The 17,779-nt window shown below is 38.9% G+C and overlaps 1 protein-coding gene across 1 annotated transcript in view; it reads right to left on the minus strand.

Moving 5' to 3' along the window:
• Nucleotides 1-17,779, minus strand: part of RBFOX1 (RNA binding fox-1 homolog 1) — a 1,436,581-nt gene that overhangs the window by 1,180,521 nt on the left and 238,281 nt on the right. The window contains exon 5 of the mRNA XM_075105333.1: nucleotides 15,068-15,127. Within this exon, the coding sequence (XP_074961434.1) occupies nucleotides 15,068-15,127 (60 nt within the window). The remainder of the gene's footprint in view (nucleotides 1-15,067; nucleotides 15,128-17,779) is intronic.

Raw genomic sequence — 17,779 nt, forward strand, 5'->3', positions numbered from 1 at the left:
TAATTTGGAATATGCATTCTCCAAAAACCCACAACGCCCAAGGAAGCTCGTGTTTCCTTTTTGCTAGTTGGTGGAGACATGGCTGCTATTTTGTTGATCACATCCACTGGGATCTGATGACGTCCATCTTGCCATTTGATTCCTAAGAACTGGATCTCTTGTGTGGGTCCCTTCACCTTACTTTGTTTTATGGCAAAATCAGCTTTCAGAAGGATTTAGACTATTTTCTTCCCTTTCTCAAAAACTTCTGCTGTGTTGCCCCACACAATGATGTCATCAATGTATGAAGGTGTTCTGGTGCTTCTCCCTGGTCCAGTACATCTGAATCAGTCCATGGCAAATGGTAGGGCTGTGTTTGCACCCCTGGGGCAGTTGATTCCAGGTGTACTGGACGCCCCTCCAAGTGAAAGAGAACTGTGGCCTGCACTCTGCTGCCAGAGGGACTGAGAAGAATGCATTAGCGATATCAGTTGTGGCGTACCACTTGGCTGCCTTTGACTCCAGTTCGTATTGAAGTTCTAGCATGTCTGGCACAGCAGCACTCAACGGTGGAGTGACTTCATTCAGGTCACGATAGTCTACTGTTAGCCTCCACTCTCCATTAGACTTCCGCACTGGCCATATGGGACTGCTAAAGGGTGAGTGGGTCTTACTGATGACTCCTTGGCTCTCCAGTCAATGAATGAGCTCATGGATGGGAATCAGGGAGTCTTGGTTGGTGTGATATTGCCGCTGGTGCACTGTTGTGGTGGTGATCGTCACCTGTTGTTCTTTGACCCTCAGCAACCCCACAACAGAAGGGTCCTTCGAGAGACCGGGCAAGGTAGACAGCTGTTTAATTTCCTCCGTCTCCAAGGCAGCTACTCCAAAAGCCCACTTGTAACCTTTTGGGTCCTTGAAATACCCTCTCCTGAGGTAGCCTATGCCAGGGATGCACGGAGCCTCAGGGCCAGTCACAATGGGGTCCTTCTGCCACGCATTCCCAGTTAGGCTCACTTCGGCCTCCAGTACAGTTAGCTCTTGGGATCCCCTGTCACTCCAGCAATGCTGATGGGTTCTGCCCCTATATAGTTTGATGGCATTAAGGTGCACTGTGCACCGGTGTCCACTAAAGCTTTATACTCCTGTGGGTCGGATGTGCCAGGCCATCAGATCCACACAGTCCAGTAAACCCTGTTATCCCTTTCCTCCACCTGGCTGGAGGCAGGGTCCCTCTAGTCCTGATCATGGCATTCGCGACTCACTTCCTGTAAATGTGAATCAAGAGTCCCTCTATTAAGCTCAGAAACAAAATCAGCCCTTCTACTCCTCTGTCTGGGGACCTGCTCACTGGAGATTGGAGCAGCAGCTTTCCTGGAGAACCTCCCTGAGTGATTGTTTTCCCTTGAAGGTCACATACCTGTGCCTCTATGGTTGAGGTAGGCTTGCTGTCCCACCTCATCATGTCCTCTCCATGGTCACGCAGGTAGAACCATAGGGTGGCCCATGGTGTGTATCCTCTCCTTTGAGCCAAAGGACGCTTATTCCTAACAGCTGAGACACTACTCTGTAGAGGTGGGGAGCAGGACATACCTTCTTTGAGTTGCTGGACGTCTTGGGATAGTTTCTCCACAGCAGAGACTAGCGAGGAAGAGAGATTTGCTTCATACTCCCGGATTCTATCGGTCACCTCCACCACTGTTGGTGCCCTGTCATCTTTCCAGGACACTACTGCCAATGAGTTTGCATACGAGGATGGTGCGCTCCGTACAAACTTCTGCCACATGGATTCTGTGCACTCAGCTTCATCTGGGTCTTTGGATGACTGTTGATCGTCTAGGTCACCATAAATCACCTCAAGCACAGCTAATTCCCTTAGATACTGGATGCCTTTCTCCATAGTTGTCCATTTTCCTGGGCAATATGTAACATCTTTAAAGGGATACCTTTCCTTCACTCGGGTCAGGAGTCATCTCCAGAGGCTGAAGGCTTGTGTTTTTTTTCCAATTGCTTTGTCAATACCCCCTTCCCCAGAAAGGGAACCCAGTTGTTTGGCTTCTTTTCCCTCTAATTCCAGGCTGCTGGCCCCATTATCCCAGCATCGGAGCAGCCAGGTGACAATGTGCTTACCTGAACAACAGCTGAAATCTTTTCGCATATCTTGCAATTCACTCAAGGACAGGGATCGGGTGGTCTCCGTTTCATTTATTACTTCCTCCTCTCCTCGTGACAGCCCTGCTGCTTCATCATCCCGTTCTAAACGAGTTGACACCTGCTTCCAACATTCTTCTTGTGTATGGGGGTGACTGATACTGGCACGGGTTGATTCTCTGAGTCAGCTCCAGTACTTGTTGTGGGGGTTTGAGTAGCCGCAGTGCTTGTCCTGGGGGTTTGAGTGGCCGCAGTGCCTGTCACTTTGCCTTTCAATCCAGACACCTTCTCTTCCCCTTGGGGGCACTGAATACTGTTGAGCAGGGCTCGCTACGCATGGGCCAGGCCCCAGCATGTTGCAGTGATCTGTGTCTCTCTGGAGTTCCCAGCATAACAACATACTTGCTCCAAATATTCTACTAGCTTTTCAGGATTCTGTACTTATTTAGGGGTGAAACTCTTTCTCAGCCCAAACCAGCACAACATGAAGATAGACTTCTTAAGCCATATCAGCCAGACCAAGCAGAGTCCTTGATAACCTGGTATCTATGTCTTCTCTGTCTACATCCCACATTTGAAAAGGAAACATGGGAATTTAACTACCTTCACAGGCATCTTACAAGCTGTGATTTTTTTCCCTTTATCAAAAACCTAACTCATGCCATTTGCTTTGCTAATCAGTTTTTGCCTGCTTTCCATTTGTTCTGTTCATTTAGGAAGATGTCCTGTGTAGACTTCCAGTTACCTCTAGATAGGGAGGTCCTACCAGTCACTGGTTGGCATTCTTGTGCAGTGATTTTTGTCTTACGATACATACACAGTTGGTAATAGGATATTTTACCTCATTCTTTATATATAGGCCAGCTTCCTAACAAAGGCAATTAATTCCACTCACTTCCCCCACTCTGGACAACTTTTCAGAGTGACCTCTAATAAGTCTGGCAAATACTATGTTTTAGACTTGCGTACTGCAGAGTAGCATATCATCTGCTCCATAGTGTGACAGGTTAGCAATAACATCGTGTAGAAATTGGATTCACTGTGACACTAGTTGCACACTAGCTCAGAAACTACTAGTAATGCTGAGATAATATAAGGATTTGGAAAAAATACTGATGTTTTAATTCTAATTAGCAAGCAGAACCACTCTGATGGCTGCAGGTCTAGAGCTCCTGCTAGAAGAGCAAATAGGTATGCATCAACACATTAGGTTGGTAAATCCAGAACCCTAGGACCAGCATATTAAGAGCATCTGCATACGGGCACTCCCTCAGATTCTGTTGTTAGCTTGGGCTCAAGGACTTTTATCTTCTATTTTTCATTGTAAAAGATATAACTTCCAACTTACTTTTAAAGGGGAAAAAAAATATACAAGCATCGAAAGCTGCCTTATATTGCATAATGAACTAAGCCAAAACTTACTCATCTGTTTAGTTTTATACAAAAAGCACTTCCTAACACATTCCTTCAAGGAAAGGAGAAATGTTCAAAAAGGGAGAACCCTAGGGGGGAGGGAGGGGGAATAAAAATCATGAGCACACTTTAACAAAGACCATGAACAAGCTGGATGTATCTTAGGCTCTTGCTAAGTCTTTAGAGAGATAAAACTTTGAACTAATAGCCCTTTTCACGGATACAAAAATACTATTCATGTGTATGAACATTAGTAAAGAGGGAAAAAAAAAAAGTAGATTTCCCGTGTATCAATGGCTTGAGTAAACAGAATACTGAGCTGTAAATACATCTGAGACCAGACAGTCATTTAATGGTTGATCACAAAGAATACTTTTGCTTTTTGTAACCTACTGTCATAACCTGAAGAGTTATATCCAGTCTGTGAGTGTATAGAAATCACACCCATGGCTTCATAGGATTCCTTAATGCGCAAGGACAGAGACGTAATCCTCTAAATTTCTCTACTTTATTACAGATTGCCACATATATCACAAAAATCACCAGTCACAGCTACTTTTTGCAATGACCAGTGGTAATTGCTGTATGAGCCATGACAGTTCCTTGATTTGTTTTAATAAAAAAGAATTTGAGAAGGTACATAAGTATTTAGCGCTATATTTTCATAAAACAACGCAACACTGGCTGCACTTGCACTAAGCACAGCTGCATAGCTGCAACAAATTATTTTCTTCTGTTATAGTATTTTTCTCATGGCATCCAAAGACTGCCGTGTTTGTATACAACATTAAAAGGCTACATCCTACTGTAGAGGTTATCCAAGCACACCTGACTTCCACTGCAGTTTTTAATCACAGAATATAGGAGATATGTATGTGACAATGGTTCTGGCCCAGTTCTTTCAACTGGATAAATGTACCCTTAACTGAGGATAAAGAGATATGTCAGTTCAGGGCCAAAGGAATTCAAAGACATGTTTAGGACTCAGGAAAAGAGATAAAAAGACTCCTAAAATTAACATTCCTAGCAAGTACACAGTGTAATCCTAAAATATTTTTCAGGTATTAGGGGCATAACACCTGAAGGCTACGGATACATCTTTTATGAATACTTCATATAATTTAGCTTCTGCTGTTGGTGTTATTGACTGAAAACACAAAAGGGTGATTTCACACACAAACACACAGGGAAGCAAACAAAACATGTTCCTACTTTTCATAATATATTTATATATTTACTCCCAATGATTAAGACTCAGAGTGAAATTTCACCCTCTCCAGTAAGATATTATCAATACTGCTGGACTGAGCTTTTGTCATTCACCTTGGACTGTAATAAATAGAAGTCCTGTAACTAGGGAGAAAGCATATAAAGTAATTCTTTTGAAAAGAAGTTAGAGAGGCATCATTAGACATTTTCTATGCCTACAGATATTCTGTGATTTAAGTGCTACATTATCCTATTGTGAATGTTTGTGTCATCTGTAATTGGGTGAAGACTCACAGAGCAATCTCTCAAATACCTTGCCAAGATACAACCCCACCAGCCCTGTGGCAGTTCTGCTGCTGTTCAGCAGCCTATGGTGAAAATACTTTCTAAGTAGATTGGGATGCTGTTTGTTAGCTGCTCTGCAAGAGGAAAAGCAAAAATAGACTCAAACTCTGATATTAGGAGAAATAATCACATCATATTGTTATCTGGTAAGTTCTTTTCTGCCCATAATTTATATGTAAAAAAATTCAATAGAATAAGAAACATATTCCAAAAGATACAGATGACAAGCAGGTCATCTGACCTTCTGCCTTTAAATACAGTGGTCTAAACAGCATATTTCTGTGTAGAGTCTGATTTGAAACAGCAGAATCTTTTTAGCCAGAAAACAGGAAATATTTATCAGAAATTTAAAATGTTTGCTTTTTGGTAGTACCTTTCAAGACTGCCTTGTCAAAACATTGACTACCCCCTGGTTAGGGAAATAAATATTATCATTGTATTGTTAAATAAAATTTAAAGATACCAATTCTACGTCATGTATGAAAAAATAAAAAAGAACCGTATAATTTGACTGAAAGGCAAAACTTGTTCTGCAAGCCTAAAAAGATTATTTTACTTCAGTTAACTGCAATAAACTTTTACACACCTGCACTCAACCAATGAGCCGAGGGGTAAGATTAGCCACAGTATACGATGTTAACAGGAGTTCAAGTCAATATTTATTATTTATCCTAGACTTCTGTAGAAATTAATTCTTTTAATAAGCAAACAGGCATTATGAATATCAGATTTTCAACACCACAGATATTTATATCACTGGAGGTAAACAGATTTTTAATTGTGAAGCAATAGGTTGCCATTTTTTCCCCGCCTAAGTATTTAATTTCCACACTGATGCTTTTTATCTCAAAACTCTCATCTCGCTGATTCAAACCTAAAACGCTGCTCACTTTTATGAGTGTGTCTTGATAAGACATGTTACTTCTCTATGTGCATAATTCTGCTTCTGATACTCAGTCTCATTTCACTGGTGTACAAAATATTTTTTTTGAAAATCCTTTGTTAGTCATTATTTTACTAATTGGTTTTTTAAATATTAATTTTGAGTTCAGATCTATGGTCTAATTGTAGGCAATGAATTTTCCTGCAATATTAGATTTGAAACTGGTATTTTAAGCTTTCTCAGAGATTCTGAAAAAGAACTTCACCATTCATTGATGTTATTAGGATGTTTATGGATCAGATTCCAGTCTCTTAAGTCCTAGTTTTTTGCAATCATTCCAGTGACTCACATTGTGTTCCTACACTCACAAAGTGTTTTATTGAACAACACGCCCCCACATGCTGGCACATCCATTTCAGGCCTCACAGTTTTACTTGTCTCTCTACTGGTACTTTCGCACATTTGTTTACCACATTTCAGATGTTTGAGGCTTTGATAACATCATTATAGAAATGTTTAATCAAGCCCACATTTTACTCTAACAATATTTGGCATTAGTAATAGCTATAACTCACTATAAACATTAAACTGGCAAGGTTACTCATTTGAGATTTTTCTGTGGCTTTTAAATCATCAAAAATCATAGAATCATTAAGGTTGGAAGAGACCGCTAGGATCAAGTCCAACAGTCAACCCAAACACTTCCATACCTCCTAAACCATGTCCCAAAGTGCCACAGCTACACGTTTTTTGAACACCTCCAGGAATGGTGATTCCACCACCTCTCTGGGCAGCCTGTTCCAATGCCTGACCACTCTTTCAGTAAAGAAATTTTTCCTAATCTCCCATCTAAACCTCCCCTGATGCAGCTTGAGGTCATTTCCTCTTGTCCCATCAGATTGATTGCTTTGTCCAGTTTCAACCTCTCCAGTACAAGACAGGCAATGAAAGACTGGAGCAAGTCCCCTGGAGGGTCAGTATTATTATCTGTGGGCTGGAGAACATGACACAGAAGGATATGCAGAGACAATGGGCTTTGTTCAGCCTTAATAGAAGGCAGCAAAGGGGGATCACATAGCTGCCTTTAACTACCTAATGGGAAGGTACAGAGAAGATTGGGCCTAACTCTTCTTAAAGGTGCACAGTGGAAGGATGAGAGTAAATTGACACAATCTGGAATATCAAAAATTTTGACTCTGTATAAGAAAAAACTTTTTAATCATGAGGGTGATAAAATATCAAAAACTGCTGTCCAGGGAGGTTGCTGAATCTCCACCATTGGAGATGCTCAAAATTCAACTGGTCACAGCCCTGAGCAACTTTTTCAAGGTGAACCTGATTCGAATGGGAGGTTAGATGAGATGAACAGCAATGGCTCATTCCAACTTATGATTCTGTGATGTACAATGCTGTATGTTTACAACTTGAAATATTAAAAAAATATCAATTATTATTTTGGCCTGTGTAATGTCATTAAGTAACATCACCCTACTTGTAATTTAAAGTGAACTTTCTCTATAGGAGGAGAAATGCAAGACAAGCAGAGCAACAAATCCACAGATAAGATTACACTGAACTACTGTTGTCCTTAATCTTGATTGAGGCAAAATGCTAATTGAAAGCTATGGCATATACCATATATCATATGGCATAAAACATATTTAGATACATACTGTAATTCTGACCTATTGTACCGTGACTTTTTGTATATAAATAAGAAGAATCAGCAGATTTCTTTCAATGTTATATATAGATTTAAAATAAAACAGTAGCAATTTAGTAAACATGTATTCCCCAAGTAGGCAGAAGCCTCATTCAACTGAATGATCAAAAGGCAGGCTTAAAGATACTGCAAATGCCAAAAAAGATGAGCAGGTTCAAAAACTCTTCAAAGAAAAATCTTAGGAAAAATATTTATTACAGATTATTAAAGGCAAAAATAGAGACTTCCTTAACAAGATATAACCTGGAAAAATTTAGGAACACACTAAAGATTATGGCACATCTGTGTGTTCTTATAGGTTTATAATATCCGTTACTGGCCATATGAGAATAAAATATCATGCAGGATAGTCTCACCAAATATAACCATTGTCATGCTTTTAAAAACACTTTCTGTCTTATTTAGGCAGGAAACTACAGGCAGTTTTCTTCGGATGTAAAATTGGAAAACACCAATGAACAACACGCAGAATTTACAGTTGATTCAATTACTTTCATAAACCCTTTCTTTTTTAAAAGTGTCAATACTACAAGATTGGTTTTGAAAGCTTATTTCTTTCTGTCTTCCTTATAATGCTATTCTGCATTAAATGGATATTTAGCTATTGCCTCAGAAGCAAATCTCTCGACATACAAACTTTTCATAGCTCCCATCAACAGTCAGGGGAAATGAGGATATTTTTAAAAGAAATCAAAAAGTGTCTTCCCTTACAAATAAGACTAACACAGTCTATTTTCAGCCATTTGGTCTTTAACCCAAATACATTCAGACTGCTAAAATCTCCAGGTACTGTAATTGCAAGTGAAGTTGTTTTAAATTTTGCACAAAATTTGTATTTATCGTAACCTTATTTACATGCAAAAACATATTATACGTATCTATTCAAACAGATACACCACAAATCCTATTGTGGGTCTGATAGGTTACTTGGAGCTAAAATATTAGCCTATTATGAAGCGCTTTGATCTTTCTCAAACGAACCACTCACATGCTTCAGGTTAAGAATATCTTCAAGTACTCTGAAAAATGAGGACATTTATGAACTCACTTCAGTTACCCCACCTTTTGTAAACAGTCACTCTTTTTGAGAAGCATAGTTAGTATGAGAACACTACATTTTCTGTTAAGTAAATAAGATGGTGATATAGACAGTTTCACAGGTAGAGGATATGTTCCAGACTTCATTGACTTGAACTCTAAGATGTTAAAATTATATACTCTAAAACTTTACCATTGTAGCATTTGTCATTGATAAAGACATGGAAATCTTCCTTGCACGCTCATGCTAATATGAGCGAGAGGACAGCGTTCACTGCGGACTCTCATGTAACCCACTATAAAGATTATTCCTGGACCAAAACGAAACTATCAGATATGATTTTCCGAGGATGTAGTAAGACAGCACTCTTCCAAAGCAGATTTTGTTCTCTCCTGGGACACTGGAAGTGTACTACCAGCAAAAGGCACGTACCATTTGACATAGTATATTACTTAAAGACCACATACCTAATTTCAATCTCTGCCAAATTGGCGCTTTTGCAGCAAAAGAAAGTAACTGTCCTGACAAACGATAAAACAGTCATTTTATATACTTAGTATTTCTAAGCAGCAACTGAATGAAAACCATCTTTTCTTCCAATAATGAATGGGAAAAAATATGCAGATACTTACAAGTTTAACTTAATCTGGTTTTCTTAGGGGTTTTGTGGGGTTTGGTTGGTTGGTCGATTTTTAAGAAAAAAATTGAAGTGCCCTATGTTCAAAATAGCTTCTTTTCTACCATTATTATATGCATTCTCTGCCAGGTATGAGTAGAACTGCTGAAATACTATTTCATCAAATTCACTGAGAAACGCATTTTATGGTTACCAGAGAGACTAGATGATTTGGAAAAGGCAGCAGTAGCAGTGTTTGCAGAGCAAAACCAGAGGCAAGTGTAGGAAGCACAGGACTTGACCACCAGAGTCATACACTTAATAGGGCGGAAGTCGAAGCTAGTGTGAAGTATTCTCCCAGAAAAACAACCCTATGAGTAACACACTGATAGTTGAATTTCTGAAGTACAGTCTCAGAGGCCTCAAAAAGAGGAAAAACATTTCTGCAGACTGTGAACTACAGCTTCCTACAAATTGCCACTAGATGGCATCTTGTCACCACACTTTAAATCTCAGAGTTCCTCACCGCTGACATCCCCTTGTGACAGAAAACACTAAACAGGAAGTGCCCTGCTGAGATTTCAGTTTACTGTAATTCCTAAAATCCTGTTTTTACCATTATGCAAGGCATAATACCCTACTGGAAGTCACCTCAAAAAGAGCAGAAAATTAATATTCATAAGTTGCCTCTTACTACATGTTGCAAAGCATATAAAAAATTGATAGCAAAACTACTAAGGGAGTCAAAAGGGGCCTTTGTGGGGTGGGGTGTTAAGTCGGTTGGGTTTTTTCTAATTTTTATTTCTCACCCACAGGAATTCCAAAAGGTTTTTATCGTGGGCCTTTAGAAACATGGTTTCTGGTTTTGTTTTTTTAAAAATTCTGGGTTTTGCCAATTTACAAACATTGTTAATATGAACAGATTACAAAAGAAAACCAAAGAAAACATTAACTGAACTATATATATATTTAACATTCATGATACATCTATTCATTTACCTCTAAGATAGTGATAAAATAATCAAAATTAACAGTATGCAATTCTGGTAACAGAGCTAAACAGAATTTCTTTGATGGGTAGCTATAGAAAAGTTAGAATCTTGCTTGTGCAAATATTTATTGACATAAATAATTTTATTTGTTTTCCAGTAGCACCTTTTTGCATTTCCTGACTGAAAACCAAGCAAAAGGAAAAAAAGGAAAAGCTGGGCAAAATTATCACATTCCCGTCAGTTCAAAGTTACAGAAAAGGAGATTTACAGAACTGCTCTATGAAATGTACATTATATCCCATTTATTACAGTGGCTTGCATTCCATCTGTGGGAGCACACTCCACCCCACAAACAATTTAATACTGCTAGCAGTGAAAAACATCAACTTGTATACAGCCTCTATACAATTTTCATGCACACACAGTATTTTCCTGCTTTTTCTTTATCTCTGCTTAGTCTTAGATTGTGAGCAGGCTCAAAACCTCCTTCATGAAAGTCTGTTAAATTCCTGTACATAGACCTACCAAAATTGAATATTACTAACAGCAGCAAAAGGCATTTGTTTTTCTTTTTTGCTTACTCTGCAATTCCTTTTAAGAACCCCCTGTTTCAGTTCAGTTAGCCCATAGGATGGCTTCCTTAATCTTCCAGGTAGAAGACGGGGTGTGTGACCAAACTTGATTAAGAGCCTTCACACATCATTTTGGCTTATCTTTCATGATTAACGAAGAAAACCTTACATAGACAGTCTAATAATAAACACCCTCTCCATTGGATTTGTCTTCCCTCTACGTATTGAGCTACTGTCCAACCCCAGCTTTTCTTTCCACACCAAAACCATGCCTGTTCAAAAAGAAGGATCTTCTATCAAACTTCATCTGACATTTCAGCAGCTCTCTCGATTCACGTACTTGTTAGCATTTTGAATTTTCAGCTATTGGAAATGGCTTATTCTTATTTTATTTACACTGACTTAACTCCTTGGCTAAAAGCACAGAAGCAGAAGGACTTCTGACAATGAAAGGAAGGCAGGCTATTAAAAGAACAAGGCATTGCTTAGTATCATCTCTACTGCCAGCAAACACAACAAACTTCATTTTAGTACAGATTTTTAAAAAATTCTCTTTAATTAGGTCAGTTCTGTGGTATCATCTGAGATACCTACACAACATACTTTCCCTTCTCCCCTGGGCAAGAGAGTGCCCCCTCCTGCCCAACTTATTATCCAAATACTCTGTGATGATGCTTAGGGAAGAGGAGATGTTTTTTCTTTCTATTCTATACTTGTCACTGGTAGTGACAGGTTTTTTTTCTTTTATTTTTAAAGAATACTGGTGCTAAGATACATTCCATTCAATAGAAATCTAAAATTTAAAGAAATCCACATTTTTGCAAGCCATTATCTCCAGCTAATAGTTCTCTCTTCTGAAACAGCAGTAGTGATAAGGTAATTTCAGGTAGCTAGCACATTTCTATTCTGATCAGACAGCAATTCTTGCAGCAATTTTATTTCTCAGCAAAAATCATTGTTGTCCCTACTGAAATACCCTAAGGAGTCCTATTTTACTCCCAGTACCTTTTCTCAACATCTCTTGATTAAAAAAAGTACATGATATTTGTTATCAAATATCAATATACAGGAAAGAATTTGAGAAATGGAAACTAAGAAAAAGGCAAGGCCATTTTAGAAAGCATAAACATTTAAATAAGCAGAAATGAGAATTTAAGCTAGCCTAGGAAAAGAGCATGAAACCGCAGATAGAAGACAAGCACAGCACTTAGAGGAACCTGTAAGAAAAGGGACAAAAATGGTGGAATCCTAGCTCAAATACAGCCCTCCAGACTCTGGCAACTAGCAGTCTGACTACTTCCTAAAGCTTCCCAATAGAAATTTCTTCAGTTAGATTTTTGTAGCTCCACAGGTATAACCGATTGCCTCGTGAGATTTAATAACAACAAAAAAAAAAGTTTTAAAAGGCACACTCAGCTTAATTAAAACATCTTGAATTATTTAAAAACTTATTAAGCAGCTATACCTGTCAAGAAACATGACATTTGATAGATCTGATTCCTGAGTTACTGCAGTAGTTTTCTCATGTTGAGGTGGAACTCCCTGTGTTCCAACTTGTGCCCGTTGCCCCTTGTCCTGTCATTGGCACCACTGAAAAGAGCCTAGTCGCATCATCCTGACACCCACTCTTTAGATATTTATAGGTATTGATAAGATCCCCCCTCAGTCTTCTCTTCTCCAGGCTGAACAAACCCAAGGCTCTCAGCCTTTCCTCATAAGGGAAATGCTCCAGTCCCCTGATCATCTTGGAAGCTCTCTGCTGGACTTGCTCAAGCAGTTCCCTGTCCTTCTTGAACTGGGGGGCCCAGAACTGGACACAGGACTCCAAATGTGGCCTCACTAGGGCAGAGTAGAGGGGAAGGATAACCTCTCTCGATCTGCTGGCCACACTCCCTTTAATGTACCCCAGGATACCGTTAGCCTTCTTGGCCACAAGGGCACATTGCTGGCTCATGGTCAGCTTGCTGCCCACCAGCACTCCCAGGTCCTTCTCAACAGAGCTGCTTTCCAGTAGATCAGCCCCCAGCCTGTACTGGTGCATGGGGTTGCTCCTCCATGTTTTATATCACTGTAACTTCTGCCATTTCAATAAAGTCTCAATTATATAACACAGAAGTAAATTCAGTCTGAGTTAAGCTGCATTAAGATTTCATATAGGATCTGTCACTAAAAGCAGGAGAGGAGCCAATTATTCAAAAAAAACCAAAACAAACCAACAACACACCCTGGCAACAAGCCTTTCAGACTCTGGAACTAGGGCATCATTCAATAATTCATTATCAGATCCATTTGAATTCTCATCTGTCAACACTCCTTTTATTACCAGATTGTCCTATAAGCAATGAACTAGCAATACATTTGAGAAATCTACATATTCCTTCTCATCCATCACAACAAACAATTTTCCAAGCAACAGAGGCAGTGTAATTTCAAGAGAAATAAGTTCAACTCTTAACTATTTTTTATGCCACGGTTGTGTGGCATCAGAAATATCATAGAAAATATGAAACCCTTTTCCCATCACAACCCTCTTCAGTAGATCAAAATACACTGCTAAACTTGCCTTTATAACTTTCCACTCACCAAAAATAAGCAAAAAACAACCCAGTAATTAAAGGTCTATAAGTTACTGAGGCTCAAGCGAGACAACTGAAACCCTGTTTTTTAAGGCAATACTTTGAAGTTTGAGGACACTTTCTTACAGGCAACAGCAACCAAAGGATTCAATCATGAAACAAAAAATGTCAGAACTTCCAGGTTATATATGAAACACAAAAACATTTTTCTAAAATAAGCCTTCATCTCTCACAACATTATTTTACAAGTTAACTTTTGACAAACTAACAGAAAGGCTGCAACTTCTCAGTAGCTATTAAAGTTCTTGAAAACTGTTCTAATGGGAAGGAAGTATCAGTGCCAGTGCAGAAAGAATTATTGAAAGATATGCATCCAAAACTTAGTATATGGGCTAAAAAAGGATTCTGTCAAATCATCATCAGAAATTAAAATCCTTTGTATATGTTTGATCTTTCAAGACTGCGGCTAAGCAGTTTCAAAAGACAGTGTTCATTTGGAAAAAGGTCAACCATGACCTCCTTTACAGGAACTTTTAAGGTTTAAGTTTCATATTTATAATTGCATTAATCATGCCTGCAAACAGGAAAAAAGAGTTTGCCGAATACCTGAAATATTGTGTATTTCCTTATTCTGACATAAATCCACATTCCTACAACGTCTAGTCTGAGGGCATATAATTTAGATAATCAGAATAATAAAAAAAATATAACTACAAAAATAACCCAAATGTGTAGAGAGCAAAGTAACGTCAATTACTCGCATTATCCAACCAGGAGCACTTGAAAATGCGCTATGGCATGATATTAATGATTTAGAGAGTCAAAAGAAGATGATTAAAGAGACTTGACTGCAATGAATTATGAACTCTCAGTGGCATCAGACGGAGTAGAATATCATCAGCACCTTTGAAAATCAGGCCTATAACACCTTACTCTGTGGTACACCTATTTCCTGCCAAGTGATAATATTATATGGAAAGTGCAGGATAGGATAGAGACACACTAGATTATTTCTATCCTTTAAGCCAATATAAGGTCATTCTCTTGGTCCAGTCCTGCTCAATTTTCAAGTGAAAAATGACATTACTCCTGGGAACACTTTGGTCTTGCATTCCAATGAACTTGTCCAAACTCTCGTGTTCTTTTTCTGTACCTACCCTCAGTCAGGGACATCATTACAATAGGGAATTGCAGGAGGGCTTGCAGTTTTATGCCGCCCTACAATTTACTCATATGCTATCCTCCCCTGCATAGCAGTCAGACACAACCTAAAGCCAAGTCTGTATGTTGATGTGATATAGGTAGTAGCACAAAACAGATTCACTGGACTGTTAATGAACTTACACTGCAATGACACTAATCAGTTTTACTCAGTTTGGTAAGACAGATCTTTGCTATACTATATATTCAAGTAAAGATTATTTAAGCAAATTCAAGTACAGTCATTTCAAAAGCACCAAGGCATCACAGGTAAAAATTGGTTCCAGTGATTGATGACTGAAGCAATTTAAAAGAATATCTAAACTCAGTTAAAGAACCTAATCTATTCACCAAAATGTTTCTACTTACTGGACCTTGAGGACTGTTCTTGGCACTGGAAATCAGAGTCATAACATCAGATTTATAGTCCTGAAGAAAGAGGGGAAGAAAAAAAAATTAGATTAAACAGAGCAGTTTTCACTTTACATAACAAGAGTAAAGATCAACATTGGGCATCACTATAATTAAGCTCAGAGAAGCCATTCATAAAACATTTGGTTACAGAGGTTTTCATTGCTATTCTGTTTATGCATTAGATCCCCTTTATTAAATGACATGCTTTTTTGGTGTTACTATAATGATCCTCAAGAAGGCTAGTATTCTTACCCCTATTTTAAAAGGGTGTGAGTGGGAAGGCCCGGATGATGCTACAGCTACTGCCTTTCAGAAGCCCAGGCAAGAAGTCCAGTACACTTTCTGAACTAGGTCTGCACAGCCTTACCATAGAAGTTTGGATGACAGTTTCTCAGCTGCCCAAAGTTCTTTTGGCATCTTATGAAAAAGTGACTTTATATTCCATTAAAAGAACCCTCGTTTATTTGCCTGCTCGGTAACAGCCGTATAATGTTGTGTCAAACCCCTGTAGCAGAGGCTGTGCAGGCAGGCAGGTTTGTGGCTATGTTGGCACGCTCAGCGGGCAGGCTCATGGCTGTGCTGGCTCATCATCCTTGCAGACAGGTCTACATTTGGGTCCACCCTGAAGCAATGTCAAAGACCTAGTTTTCTCTCTCTCCTGAAGCTTCTCCTACATTCAAACTGGCATTCCACAAGTGTGGACACAAGGCTTGGGGCTTGGACACATCTGAAGGCTTTGCAGTTACAGCTAGAGAGACCAGAATGCAGAACAAAGAAGGAATATTACTGTAGTATATATAGCGTGAGAATAAGCTGACTACACTGTTGTTAACACAATAGAGAAACAAAGACTCGGAGAGGTTTTTAAACAGGTGGTAGAAGTGCCACACTATCTAAATAGAGAGGCATTGCAAGACTCAAGTCTGTAATTTAAACAAAACTATTTTTAGAAGGATATGTTAAAATAGCTGGCATGTTAAATCCTTGTCTCTTCCCTAATGAATACAGCCAGTACATTCATATTTATATTTTGAAAAGGTTTCCCAGGGCTGGCCTCCTGTTGTCTTGCCTTTTCTGTTAATAAGATCAGATTTGCCTGTCAAAGTGAAGCTAGGCAGTTCCTCTTAATGTTTGGGAATGAAAGACTGATAAGCTGAAATTGATGCGTGTCTGGCAAAGACAGCAGAGAGTAACTGTTAAGAACTGCTTTAAATTATTATTATTATTTTCAAGTATGCCTCCAGATATTCAGGTTCTAGATACTTTATTTATAGGAGATGCACTGTGATCCAGTAGGTAGAACATATTTCAGGGAGTTAATAGTAATTCTCTGGTACTTCAGTGTACGACCTTTCAGCATTTCACTCCTCTGCATCCCGGTTTTCCCATTAATATATGGAGGACTATACCTATTTCTCACTTAATAAGAAGCTCAATGTCTATAAACTGCCTCAAAAGACAGCTATTGCTGAAACACAGCAGCTGGAAACATATTACAATTACCATTGTCACATGAAAATCTATGGGGTACAAAAATTAATGTCTCTAATAGTATGAAAAACTATTTCTTTTTACTTTTGCTCTATATGTGTTACAAGTCAAGCTATAAAAGGACATTCTTATGCAGTGAGCGTCCACTTATAGTATTAGTTCCTGAAAAGCAGAAGTAGGAATATCAGTTCTCTGTTCAACCTAGCCATCGTACACATTGACTTCATAGGAAATGCCAAGAAACAGACTTTATAAGACATACAGATGCCAAACTACCATCAAAATCAGCCAACAGACAAATTCCTACAGTCCAGTTGCATCCGTTTCCCACGAAGGAAAGCAGTCACTTCTGTCCGCTGTGAGAAACTGCAAGCTTCGAGACTGATGTCAAACAAAAACGCCAACCTAACCATCTGTTCTGTTATCTAGTCTCTGCATAATTTCGTTGCACTTCTACAACTTTACTCACTGCTCTATCACTGATAAGTTGTGCATTTTCTACCTTTTCAGGTTTTTGGGTTTGGTGGTATGTAGGGTTGGTTGTTTTTCTGTTTTTTGGTGGGGGTTTTTTTGTTTGTTTGTTTGTTTTGTTTTGTTGGGTTTTTTTGCTTTTGTTTGTTTGGTTTGGTTTTGTTTATTTGTATGTTTGGGTTTTAAAAAAATTTTTACTTATTTCACTCTTCTGCTTTCATCTTTACCTTAGCTACTCTATCTTATTGACAGCAGCCACGGTTCAGCCACCCCATACCCATTTTACTATTTCAGCTTTATTGTGCACATCATAGAATCAGAATGTATATAGAGATACAGTAGAATGTACATTCAACTATTTGTATTCTATGCCCATTACCTTCCACTCTGTCTTCTAATTAGCATTCCCTTTCTTCTTATAGAGCTATCATTTAGTAGGTTGCAGGGCTGATCTTAGATCATAGTTTCCCAGTGCTTGAAGGGCACTGTAAGGATTCAGACCCCACAAGCTAACCATTTTGCAGGGGTGTTGCTCCTGGGAAACTCTCTAGGCAAGGCAGGCTGGCAGACATACAAAGAGATAGCAGATTTTATTCTACACAACTCCCTTCCAGAAGTCAATACCCTGAGTTCCAAATAAATATGCAATTTTAAACAGGTATTTTGCAAATATACTTTCCCCTCCACACACCACCCCCCCCCAGC

This window comes from Phalacrocorax aristotelis, chromosome 10 (genome assembly GCF_949628215.1).
Source record: "Phalacrocorax aristotelis chromosome 10, bGulAri2.1, whole genome shotgun sequence".
NCBI classification, from domain to species: Eukaryota; Metazoa; Chordata; class Aves; order Suliformes; family Phalacrocoracidae; genus Phalacrocorax; species Phalacrocorax aristotelis.